We start from the raw sequence: 10931 nt of genomic DNA on the forward strand, positions 1-10931 counted from the left end.
GACGGTAATCATGTGAATAAAACCAGCAGACAGAGGAATTTATCCAATAAAAAGACTGTGGCAAATTGTCCAAGGGACTTGATATGAAATCTGTATAATAATGAATGCCAAGAAGCTTAAGTAATCTAAAGTACTGGCACTCAAAATACATGGACACAGACATTGGACACTCAGATATATGGAGACTAAATAATAATGGAAGGACACACAAGAGCTGGAATAAGAAATATGATTGTACTGAAATGGTGTGACAAGGATGGGAGCATACACAGTGATTTACATCACACATCCCTTTGTTGTAGAACAGCTACTGAGGAGATTAGATAGAAGTCCCATAGAAGGTCTGCAAAGGAACAATGAGCACTGTGATGTTACCACAAATGTAAATAGCTCTTGTAGGCATGGCGTCACAGGGGCCTAACCACCCAAATACAGATTAAAGAACAAATACCTTACTAATGAGAATGTTCAGGTACTCCAGACTCAATTGTTCACAGATTGCTTCAAACACTTGAGAAACAACTATTTCAAATGATCTTGTGAAGAACTGATTCTCTTAATCATCTCTTAATTAGAGATGATTAAGAAAGATGATCAAATCAATACATCAAATTTTATGTTTAAAAATTATGTTTAATACAAATTTTATGTTTAAAATATAGCAGGCTTTGAAAACCTACTTAAACAATTTACTATGGTCAAGTAGACTCAGGAATATGGCTATGAAGATAATTTGGAATATTTGATTAATTATTTTGCCTGACAGACCATATCTCTGGGAAAAGGCTACTTCAGTGGGAGCTCCATAACTTTTTGCAGGCACACACCACTGACTCTCACAACCTCTTACACAGCATTCTCTGATGAGCCCTTCTAGGAAAGAGTACAAGGCATCACCAGAGTTGAATGATACAGCTGGTGCCATAAAAGCAACCAGGGCTGGTCACATCACTGTTCAAATCACACTTACTCAAGCCTCAATTTTCTTCTCCACTGCACTCGAGTCCAGCCATGCACTTAAACAGACCTGACTAAAGGTAAGGTTGGCTTCAACTTTTAAGGTCAGTATTACAGTCAAAGATAGGCAACACACATCCTTAAAGTAAAATGTGAAGAACATATATCTTAAATTTACATCATCAACACAGGAAAAAAAAAACAACACAAAACTTTAAAGAAATACCTTCAAGTGTAACTGAATGAATAATCACTTCAAAAACCAGGAAATGACTTGCAGGAAATGAACAGGATTAATCATGAAAGTAAGCTACAATTTGGAGTTTAGAATATAAGTATTGCAACAGGTTGAACTAAGTTAAATCTTGCAGATGAAAACCAACAAAATCAAAGAATATTGTGGTGGGAAACAAAACTGTTTCAGCCACAGAAATGAAAAGAGAATGGGAAAAAATTGAGGCATATAGAGGATACTTAAAAAAAAAAATCACCGGAGATTATAGACAGATTCAAATATGGTTGACAACACATACAAGAAAGTCTGAAATTAGTGAAAACAGAGGTTGTTGGTTTTGGCAATCTGCACAGCCTCAAAATACATTTGGAAAGAAAAGAGAATTCAATTTACCCATTAATTTAAACCCAACCTGATTTATTATGAAATAGGATTTTCTAGAGAAAAATCCTATTGGACCCAAGCAAGTGAAATTAACACTACTAGGTAACTATGAGTTAAAATTTGAAAATGTAAGAATTAGGTCAAAACTGGAAATGTGCATAAGGAACTTGGCAAAGCAGAAATTGCATCAGGTTACATTAAAACAAGAAGTTCTGATGTGCAGGGAGAGTAATAGTTAAGCCCCTCCCTGGATATCAGCCTCTAGACAAAACCTACTGAATATTTGTATTAATGATCTTTAAAAGGACAGGAATACACTAATGAAATTTGTCTGTGACATAAACTTGGGAGACATCACCAACACAGACAACTGAAGTATGGCCCAGCAAGAAAGGAATGATCTTGAGTTTTCAAATTCAACATGGCAAGTACGAGTACTCAGACACAAAGCAGTAAAAGTGATTGCTAAATCCTGCAATGTTTCAATAGCAAACTGGTAATGAGGATGATCCACAGTTAATCACAGGATTCACAAGTCTGCAAGCTGTTGTGTAACATCATGTATTGGAAAGTAATACTTCTGCCAGGGTTGGAAATGTATTTGTGCCATTAGAGACACCACGTGGAATTCTGGGGTTTTATGCTCAGAAAAGACAAACTCAATCCTGAAAAGCAGAAAGGCTGGATTCCACTGAGACAAAATGGAGCAAGATATTTATGTTGAAGAGGTAGATATGAACAGTGTCACTAGCTGCAGATACCTGAACACAACTGGAAGATAGAGGATGTGTGTGAGAAAAGTGTTTTCCATGATGTGGTCTTGCATATACCCACAGACTACATTCTATAAATTGTGGAAACGGAGTGAGATAGAATGTGACAATACCATTCAAACTGACACAAATGTTTATGCTTTGTAGCACCAGAATCCTGAAATTAAAGACAGTTTTTGTACCATCTGTACTGTTCTGTTTTTCCTCTCAAGCCAACTCTGCGCTAGTTTTGGTGCACATGGTCACTACTATGGACAATATAGAATAAATACACTTGAAAGCAGACAGGTGTTCCTTCAAATTGACATGAATTTTGTATCAGACTAATATACATAGTCCTTTTTGTTCTGTTGAATTCTGAATAAATTAGTTTGAGGCACATTTCAGTTCTCATGTTAACATCATTTTTGTTTTCTGTGTTCGTATCACCTTCAGTAATTTTGGAACTGCAGGAAAAAATGTTGGAGATACCTTACTCTGTGCCATTCTTCAGGTTAAAATATACTGGCTCACATGGCAGAAGCACGTCCCCAACCTTCACATGTGAACAGCTGCCATGTCCCTTCACTTCTCTTAGGGACACAAACATCCCAATAGCACGAGCAACAAAAGGAAGCACCAAGTGCAGTTTCACACACCTCAGTCTGCTTTAGAGCTGGGCCATCTGGAGATGGTGCAGACTGGTGCAACTCAGAACACAAGCTATTGTTCATCATACCTAAATTGTCTATTTAATTGCCATTCAGAAGCACTGTAAACTGGATTTGGCATTAATATCAGAGATCTACTCTTCCAGGACAGGGGAAAAAGTATTTTCATTTTATCCTGCAGTGTGTCTCCAAGCTGCAGCATAGGTTCAGTAGATAATCCTCTTTGATTCCAAATTGGTTTTTAACTGCATTCATCTAAGTGCATCATACCACTTTAACTAGATGATAAACAAGATGCTGTTCAAGGAATATTTATGTTACTTATTATCTGGAACCCTGCATCAAAAAAATTAAATTCCTATTTAGAATTTTCTGATGATCATCTAATTAAACTAGAGAGGCATTTATTAAAATAAATGATGTTGTATTTCTTATATTAGCAAAATTCAAATTCATAATTACTTTAATAAATAAATTATTAAGTGCTATTATAAGATTTATTAATTAAATCCTAATAATATTTAAACTATAACAAGCAATAATGCAGTTTAAATAATATTGAAATTTAATATTTTGCATTTATTATTTATAATTAGTAAGTATTATTAGTAAGTACTATTTAATAAACACTAAAGTTATGGAATTCTTCTTATGAATAAATTCAATTAACCCAGAAAGGAAAACAGCAATAAAATATGCAGGAAGATTTAGTGCCATTATTTCATTATCCACATTAACGTTCTTGAAATCTACCTGCTGCAACCTTGCTCGAGCACTGGATGTTTATCTGTTTGCCTTGAAAAAACAACAGGAGTTTGCTCATGGAGATGGATATAGGATTCCTCGGATAAAAAAAAATGTCTGTCATACATTGGCAAGCTTGTCTGCAGGAAGATGTCTCAGTAATTCGTAAGAACACAATATGGTCAATTTGGCCATGCTTTGTCCAACAACTAAACCTCTAAAACTGTTCACTTATGAGTCCCTTTTCTGTGAATTCCATGATTCATCAGCAGAGGAGACATATTTTCTTTTTCTACTGTATCTTCTTTGATTTAATTTTTCAAATTTTCTACTGCCTCAGGCACTTCAGAATAATAGTTTCATTTCTCGTGGTTTCTAAACATATTCTCGCACTAAAAAAAAAAAAACAGTTGCATGTAAAGTAACTAAATCATAAAGATAATAGATTTGACATTGCAAATTCTTCATTAGCTCTAAATAAAGCAATCACCAATTGAGAGATATTTTTACTTCACAGGAATGACAGAAGGGGCCTAGGTGAAGGATGAACAAGAGGAAATCATTCTGAAAGTGATGCCATCATTTTCAGAACAGAGAGGCTCTGTAGTTTCCCCCCATTCAGCGGAGAGGTCTTTGTCAAGGCAGCCCCAGTTCTAGTGCAGCTGAACAGGTTCTGTTCTCTGTCAGGACATCTAGAGTTGCACCACTGAACGTGGCTGTGCAGACGACGAGGTGCTGGAGTGCTCCTGCCAGCAGTGAGCCTGGACAGAGCAGGACAGCACTAGAAGAAAACTGGGGCCAGCATAAAATCTGTTGTGCTCAGCCTATACAAGATTACTCCATTGATTCACCTGACAAATACGTCAAAATTGATTGCTTTTGGATGCATGAGAAGGATGTGTTGTATTCCTAGAATGCTACTTTTTGCCCTCACCACACCAGACTTTCCTTCCTTTTGTTTCTTACAAAGGATGGAGGCAAAGTGAAAGGTCAGGAAAAACAGATCCTTTCCATTAAAACATCAGGCTGTCTAAAACTGACAGTTTGCTAGGTTAACTTACTTGCAACATCTGACCCAGCTCCAGCTTCACTGATTCCCAAGCAAGCCACAAAATCACCAACTATAGTTGGTACGAGGAACTGTTTTTTCAACTCCTCAGAACCAAACCTGCAACGACATAACAAAAAAATATGATATTAAAACCCTATGAAGGTAAATTTTATTAGAAGTTAGTTACAAATTTTGTTCTACCCACAAGTTTTCCTATGACTGGGTAAAAGCTGTCCCAGAGCCAAAAGATAGAATAAATACCCTCCAAAGCTGTGATTCAGAGTCTTCACCAGAAGTGCAGTCACAATCATTTCAAAGTCGTTTTAAAAAGTGTTCAGGCATCTTACTCCCACAGAAATATGTGTCTAGATGGCCAAAATTTATCTTCATGACTGTTGTTTAAAAGTTCCAGATCTAAATAAACATAACCCCTGAGGATTCCTCTCAATGCTCCTGCACTATTCTGCAACCACCAGGATGGAGGACCTGGTCTCCTTTTTTTTGCAGCACCTCTTTGCAGGTTTTAGTGGTGACTGAAAACTTTTGACATGAAATGGCCACTATCTGCAAAGACCTGTATTTAAATTAATTATATTTCATATCTACATTTAAATCACACAGTAAAATCCATTAATGCTCCTTCCAGCTGTTCTTTTATCTCCACAAAAATAAAAGGGAAAACAGCAAACTGTGGATGGTATTTTAACACAAAAATTTCACTTGGCTGTATTTAAATTCAGTTAAGAGGCACACGCTGTTTTCCTGCTGTTTAGAAGACTGTATCCATTCAAGATATGCTACATCTCATTTCATGCTTGATTTTGTCCTAATTAAGATTCACTAATTTCTTCTTGCAGTGTGAATGGTGAGTTCATGGTCTAGTTCTCAGACCTTTCTTGTGTGACTGAAAAATTCCTTGGGTCATGAAATATCTTATGTGTCCACGAATCCATAAATTCAGGTTCCTCCTCAGCCTCCTCTTTGTTGTGAGGCTTCTCAGCTCATCATCACCACTCATCTCCTTAGGCTCCTGGGGCTTCCTTCTAAAACATTGTCCCAGTACTTCCAAAGGAGTGGTGCCATTCAAGCTAAGACTAAGTCACCCCCTCCAACCAGCCCGGGCACAAAGGACATGGGACACCCAGAGAACAGACTGGGATCTGGCAGACACTTCCATTTGGTGCACACAAGGAACTTAATTCCTAGTCCTGTCCCTGCTGAAAATCACAGCAGCAATCCCAAATAAATAAAAGAAGCAACTTTGGAGTGCCTACTCTTTCCTCTAGCATACTGGAACAAAGTACCCATGTCTGTTAGCCAGAAAACTTTGTTTTTTAATTTTCCATGGGGCTTGATCAAGTATGGTTAGCTGCACATTCACCAGTCAAAAAAAAAACCCTGAACAGCCCAACCAACAACATGGAAAATCAGATTATGAGAGCAGATAGTGGTGATTTTTGGCAATGCTTTCTAATGCTTGAAACTTTCCTAACCTTTAGCATTTCAACAGAGGATTTTCACAGCAAGACTCTGCTTAGAATAATATTTTTAGTTTGATGTGTTTCTTTGTTTTGAGTTCCAGAAAACAGTTGAGTTCTTTCCAAAAATGTGGTTATAGAAGATGTTATTTTGCAGTTTAAAAAAAAAAAAAAAAGCTGGGCAGCACCATATTCAGAAGATGGTGGGTCTCTATGCCTTGCAGGAGACAGCTAGCTTCTTGCTCAGCTGCTAGCTTTTGTGTTAAAAAATATGTCGCTTTTGTAAAATTCTACCCATCTTAAATCTGCTTACTATTTGCCTATGAACAACAGAGAAAAAAAAAAGTGAAGTTTAGTGCCTACTGCTGAGATAAGCAGCTCTACATTGATTTGGTATGACTGCAGATGTGACATCCTACAGGCATGTCCATAAACTCTGGGAAATGTCTATAATTCACTGCCTCAGCTAGGAGCTGCTTTCTCCACTCTATTTGCGGGCAAGAAGGGCAGTATTATATCTGAATGCATTTGAAAGCCCTGGCAGAAAGTTATGCTCCAAACCACCAAAGGCCAGATCACTGCAGACAAAGCATTTTCTATTTAGTTCTTAAATTTAGAGATTCCTGTATTATATATTATATATCTATATCCCATAGAAAGATTTAGAAATTCCTGTAATTCCCAGAATCCCCTAAGCAGGGGATTCTGGGAATTACAGGAATCACATTCATGGAGTTAGTTTGTAGGTACACTCAATATGTGCTGGATGAATGCTGAACAAAGTCCAAGGTTATGAAAGCCAACAAAGAGCTACAGAGGCTTTTTTAGGGGTTGATGGTTGATTCCCACATCATTATTTGATTTGTGCAACAATGCACAGCCAAGATGCAAAATCTGACTTATCTCTACGAACGTGTTTAGAATCTCCATGGTACACAGATACTTTTAGAGAAACCATCCAGGACATGGGTGCCATTTGAATCCATGACCCAGGACAAGCAGTTGGTCTTCCCACTACACAGCATGAGGTAAAGAGGCATACAGGCAAAATTTCCTGTAGCGACCAGCTTTCTCTTTTCATCACCAAGTCTCACTTTTACATGTGTGTGTGGGGCACACACATTGTACTGTATAAATAGCCAGTGGAATTGGCTCAGCAGTGGGGGAAAAATTCAGTAATGCAGATACAAACTCAATTAAAGAATTCATCAAGTTAACAACAATTTCACTGTTATTTTCCAAGAACTTCCACTTTCGGATTTCACTAGCACAAATATGCATAATTTCACTGTTTTACTACAGCAGAACAGAGTAACAGAAGGCCAAAAAACTGCATTGGAACAAAATCCCATTTTCTTTTGCCCAGAGATTTGCTTTATTTCCTTGAATAAAAGGTTGTCATGGGGTCAAGGTAGTACTGTCTGAAGTCTTCTAAAATACTATTCTTATACTCAGTTGGACTATAGCTAAGCCACTGTTGCAAGAGACACACTGAACTCCATGCATTTAGCAAGGTTTTGTTGCATTACACAAAGGAGAAGAAAACTTTAAGAAAAATCTGTTGTAGATGAGACCTGCAAAGTCACACATACAGCAGGATAAGCAAATGTCAAGGGAATAGAGCTTATATTTCAGACTCTTCAGTAGATTTACAGGCATTTCCATTCAGAATGGGGAAAAAAAGTCAACAACTCCCTAAAAATTATCAAAAAATCCCTAAAATGTTCTTCTGAGTGAAACTTCCCTTCTTGTATATCTGTTTAGTGCAGAGAAATTCCCAATTTCAACATAATTATTAGAATTTAATTCCCACCCTTATCCTCCAGAATTTTAGATGTATCCATATTCCAGGGGCAAACTGCTGGATCAGCCATTTGCCCTACTCTAGTTTTAAGAACTGATGTTCTGACACAGAATATCTGCAAAACTCCTACATGAAGAAGGTGGTAACTTTTTTTGAGGGAGGAAAAAGCCACAAGAAATCAGATTAAAAAAATGCAGGAGCCTAAATGATTGTAAGTGATTTAAATGGGAACACTGACATAGCTGATGATAAAAATAAAAATTATTAATTGCCTAGAATTTAGGCATATTTAGGAAGCATGATATATGTGCTACAACTTTAGGACTGACACCTTGCAAAGCTGGAAAAAGAGCAAGTAAATTATAAAACAGAATTAGACTGATCCTAATCCTTACAACTAAATGCATCCTTAGTATTACTGCACTGGTATATAAGAAAAAAGACAAACATGAACAAATTGGATTCTGGAATTCAAATTTTTTAATTGGCTGTGGTACCAATATTTCATGTTTGTAAACATATCATCTACTACTCAACAAGGTTTATGTTCTAACATATAACCAATATAACTCTAGCATTTAAAAAAAAAAAAAAAAAAGAGGAAGTAAATCCTCCCCTAAAGCAAACTGGAAGAAGTAGAGAGTAGGTTCTTTCCTCAGGCATTACTGAGTAGCAGTAAATCTACACAGTATTGTTTTTTCTACTCGTGACAATTGTGTTTTAGGCTAAACCAAACTTTCTGAAAATTACCTTGTAAGAGCAGGGGTAGCCATGCCAGTTTGCACTCCAATGGCCATGGGAACACCTCCACAACGGATATTTCCCAGCTCTTCTGCCACTGCAATATTATAGGAGAAGTCCAAACCCATGCCGCCATATTCTGAGGAAAAAACAAATCTGTGATTCTCATATTCTAGACTGGCATAAGCAACAAGAAAAACAGCAAAAAAATGATGTTGTTACTGCAAAGATTTGCCAACTGCCATTTATCAGCTAATTTTTAAGTATTTGACAATTACCAGCTTCCCTTTCACAAAAGCAATACCACACTATTCTCTACAATACTGAGAATTGAATTGAGAATGACACCTGCTCTAATTATCTATGTGCACGTCACACCAGCTCAGTATCCTAAGTAGCCTCATTACTTTTACTGGAAACAGCAGGAAGAAGTGACATGCTATTGTAAATGATACCAGAAGGCAAAATTATTCTTTCCAACAGCAAGGTCATATGAACAAATCACACCACAAGGTAATAAGTGATTCTATTTCCCCATGATAACACCTGACACCCGCTCTCATCACACAATGCAATCCTCTTTCTCAGACACAGCAGCCAAGTCAGCATGGAGCGCGACCACACGCAGGTCGTGTTTCTACTCTGAAGTACTGCTGTAGCTCAAAATTCATGTTAGACACAACTGCAGTACAGTTTATTCCACACCCTGCATCCAGTCTGTGCAGTGATTAAAGCACTCTTGTTCACAGGGAGCTGACAAGCTGGGGTGCTGGCCTGGTGCCAGCACAGCCCATTGCTGCCCCTCTCCCCCCAGCATTCCAGTCTGAAAATTCAATTAAAGAAGAAATTATTCTTCACCTCATTCCCATGCCCAGTGCTGATAAATCCACTACATAGTGAAGCACAGAAAAAGGCTACATTGCTATGATGGATGAGGTAATTTTTTAGCTGTGTTAAATAGCTTATAGTCCAAAGGAAATACGGTGAGAAAGTGAAGGTTAAGGTTACTACTTGACGTCATTAGTTGACTGAGCAGCTTTGATTAGATAATGCTGCCTCTTTTTTTTTCTTTTAGCTCCTTTGAAGACCAGCTAAGAAAATTTCAAATAAATAGATACAAACCCTCACCCCTCACACACACAATAAGGGGCAGATGACCCTCGCCTGTTTTCACTTGCTGACCTCAAACACTGAGCACACCCTTCACTGACCTGCTCTGAAGTTTTCAAAAAACACCATTAAATAAAGGTCAAAACACCAAAGTGCATAGAAACATGGGGCTTTGCATGCCATCATCTGTTTCCTAAACCCAAAAAACCTATCTTTGTTCATCCTTTCTTTGCTGAAAGGAAAAACACAATAGGAAAGGCAAAGCATAAAGTTTGGTTTCCAAAAAACATTTATCTTTAGGTCATATTGAATAGTCTAGACTGTCAGAATTAAAAAAACTGCTACTTTTCCAACCTTTTGCTTGAAAATAATGTTTCTTAAAAATACAAAATTAAAGTTCCTACTGGGAGCTTAAGCAGTACAATGAAACATCAGCAATATGGAAATGTGTTTAACATAACAGATAATCTCATTTTCTTGCCTTTACATAGCCCCCATCAAGAAATAAATGCTTTGAGGAGCAGTAATGTATGTGCCTGTAAAGGCAAGACTATTTAAAGATATCTGGCATGAGAGAGATTTTGTTAATCTGGAATGGATCTATAGCAGAATTATAATAGAAAACCTCAGTTCTGGCACCTCACAAATCCTTTTCATTAGATTTTTTAAATTTTATTTTAAATCAGTCAATGCTTTTATTGTCAGACTACTGTTATTACTGATTTTATCTTTAGTTGCATCTACCAGGCAGTTATATTCCCATCTTTCACTTAAATTTCACAGATCAAAACCTTAGTTTCTTTTGATTTATCCAAAGTAACTTCCCAGGAGGAATGTTATGCACAAAACTGACCCAAAGAAGGCTGCTTTATCCTAGTATCCAGCTTAGAGACGTTCTTTGTCCATACCACAATCCATTGTATACGACCACATAACAGACTCTTCTTGCTCTCATTTGAGATAAATTACTAAGCAATACACTTTAAAAACAAAATACTGAAAAA

The 10931-nt window shown here is 37.1% G+C and overlaps 1 protein-coding gene across 1 annotated transcript in view; it reads right to left on the reverse strand.

The window, feature by feature from the left end:
• LOC102043453 (probable acyl-CoA dehydrogenase 6) overlaps positions 1 to 9730 on the reverse strand; it is a 30788-nt gene extending 21058 nt beyond the window's left edge. The window contains exons 1-3 of the mRNA XM_031066806.1: positions 9676 to 9730; positions 8827 to 8956; positions 4805 to 4911 (exon numbers count right to left, since the gene is read on the reverse strand). Of these exons, the coding sequence (XP_030922666.1) occupies positions 4805 to 4911; positions 8827 to 8945 (226 nt within the window). The 5' untranslated portion in view covers positions 8946 to 8956; positions 9676 to 9730. The remainder of the gene's footprint in view (positions 1 to 4804; positions 4912 to 8826; positions 8957 to 9675) is intronic.
• Positions 9731 to 10931: the final 1201 nt, after the last annotated feature.

This window comes from Geospiza fortis, unplaced genomic scaffold (assembly GCF_000277835.1).
Source record: "Geospiza fortis unplaced genomic scaffold, GeoFor_1.0 scaffold138, whole genome shotgun sequence".
Lineage (NCBI taxonomy): Eukaryota > Metazoa > Chordata > Aves > Passeriformes > Thraupidae > Geospiza > Geospiza fortis.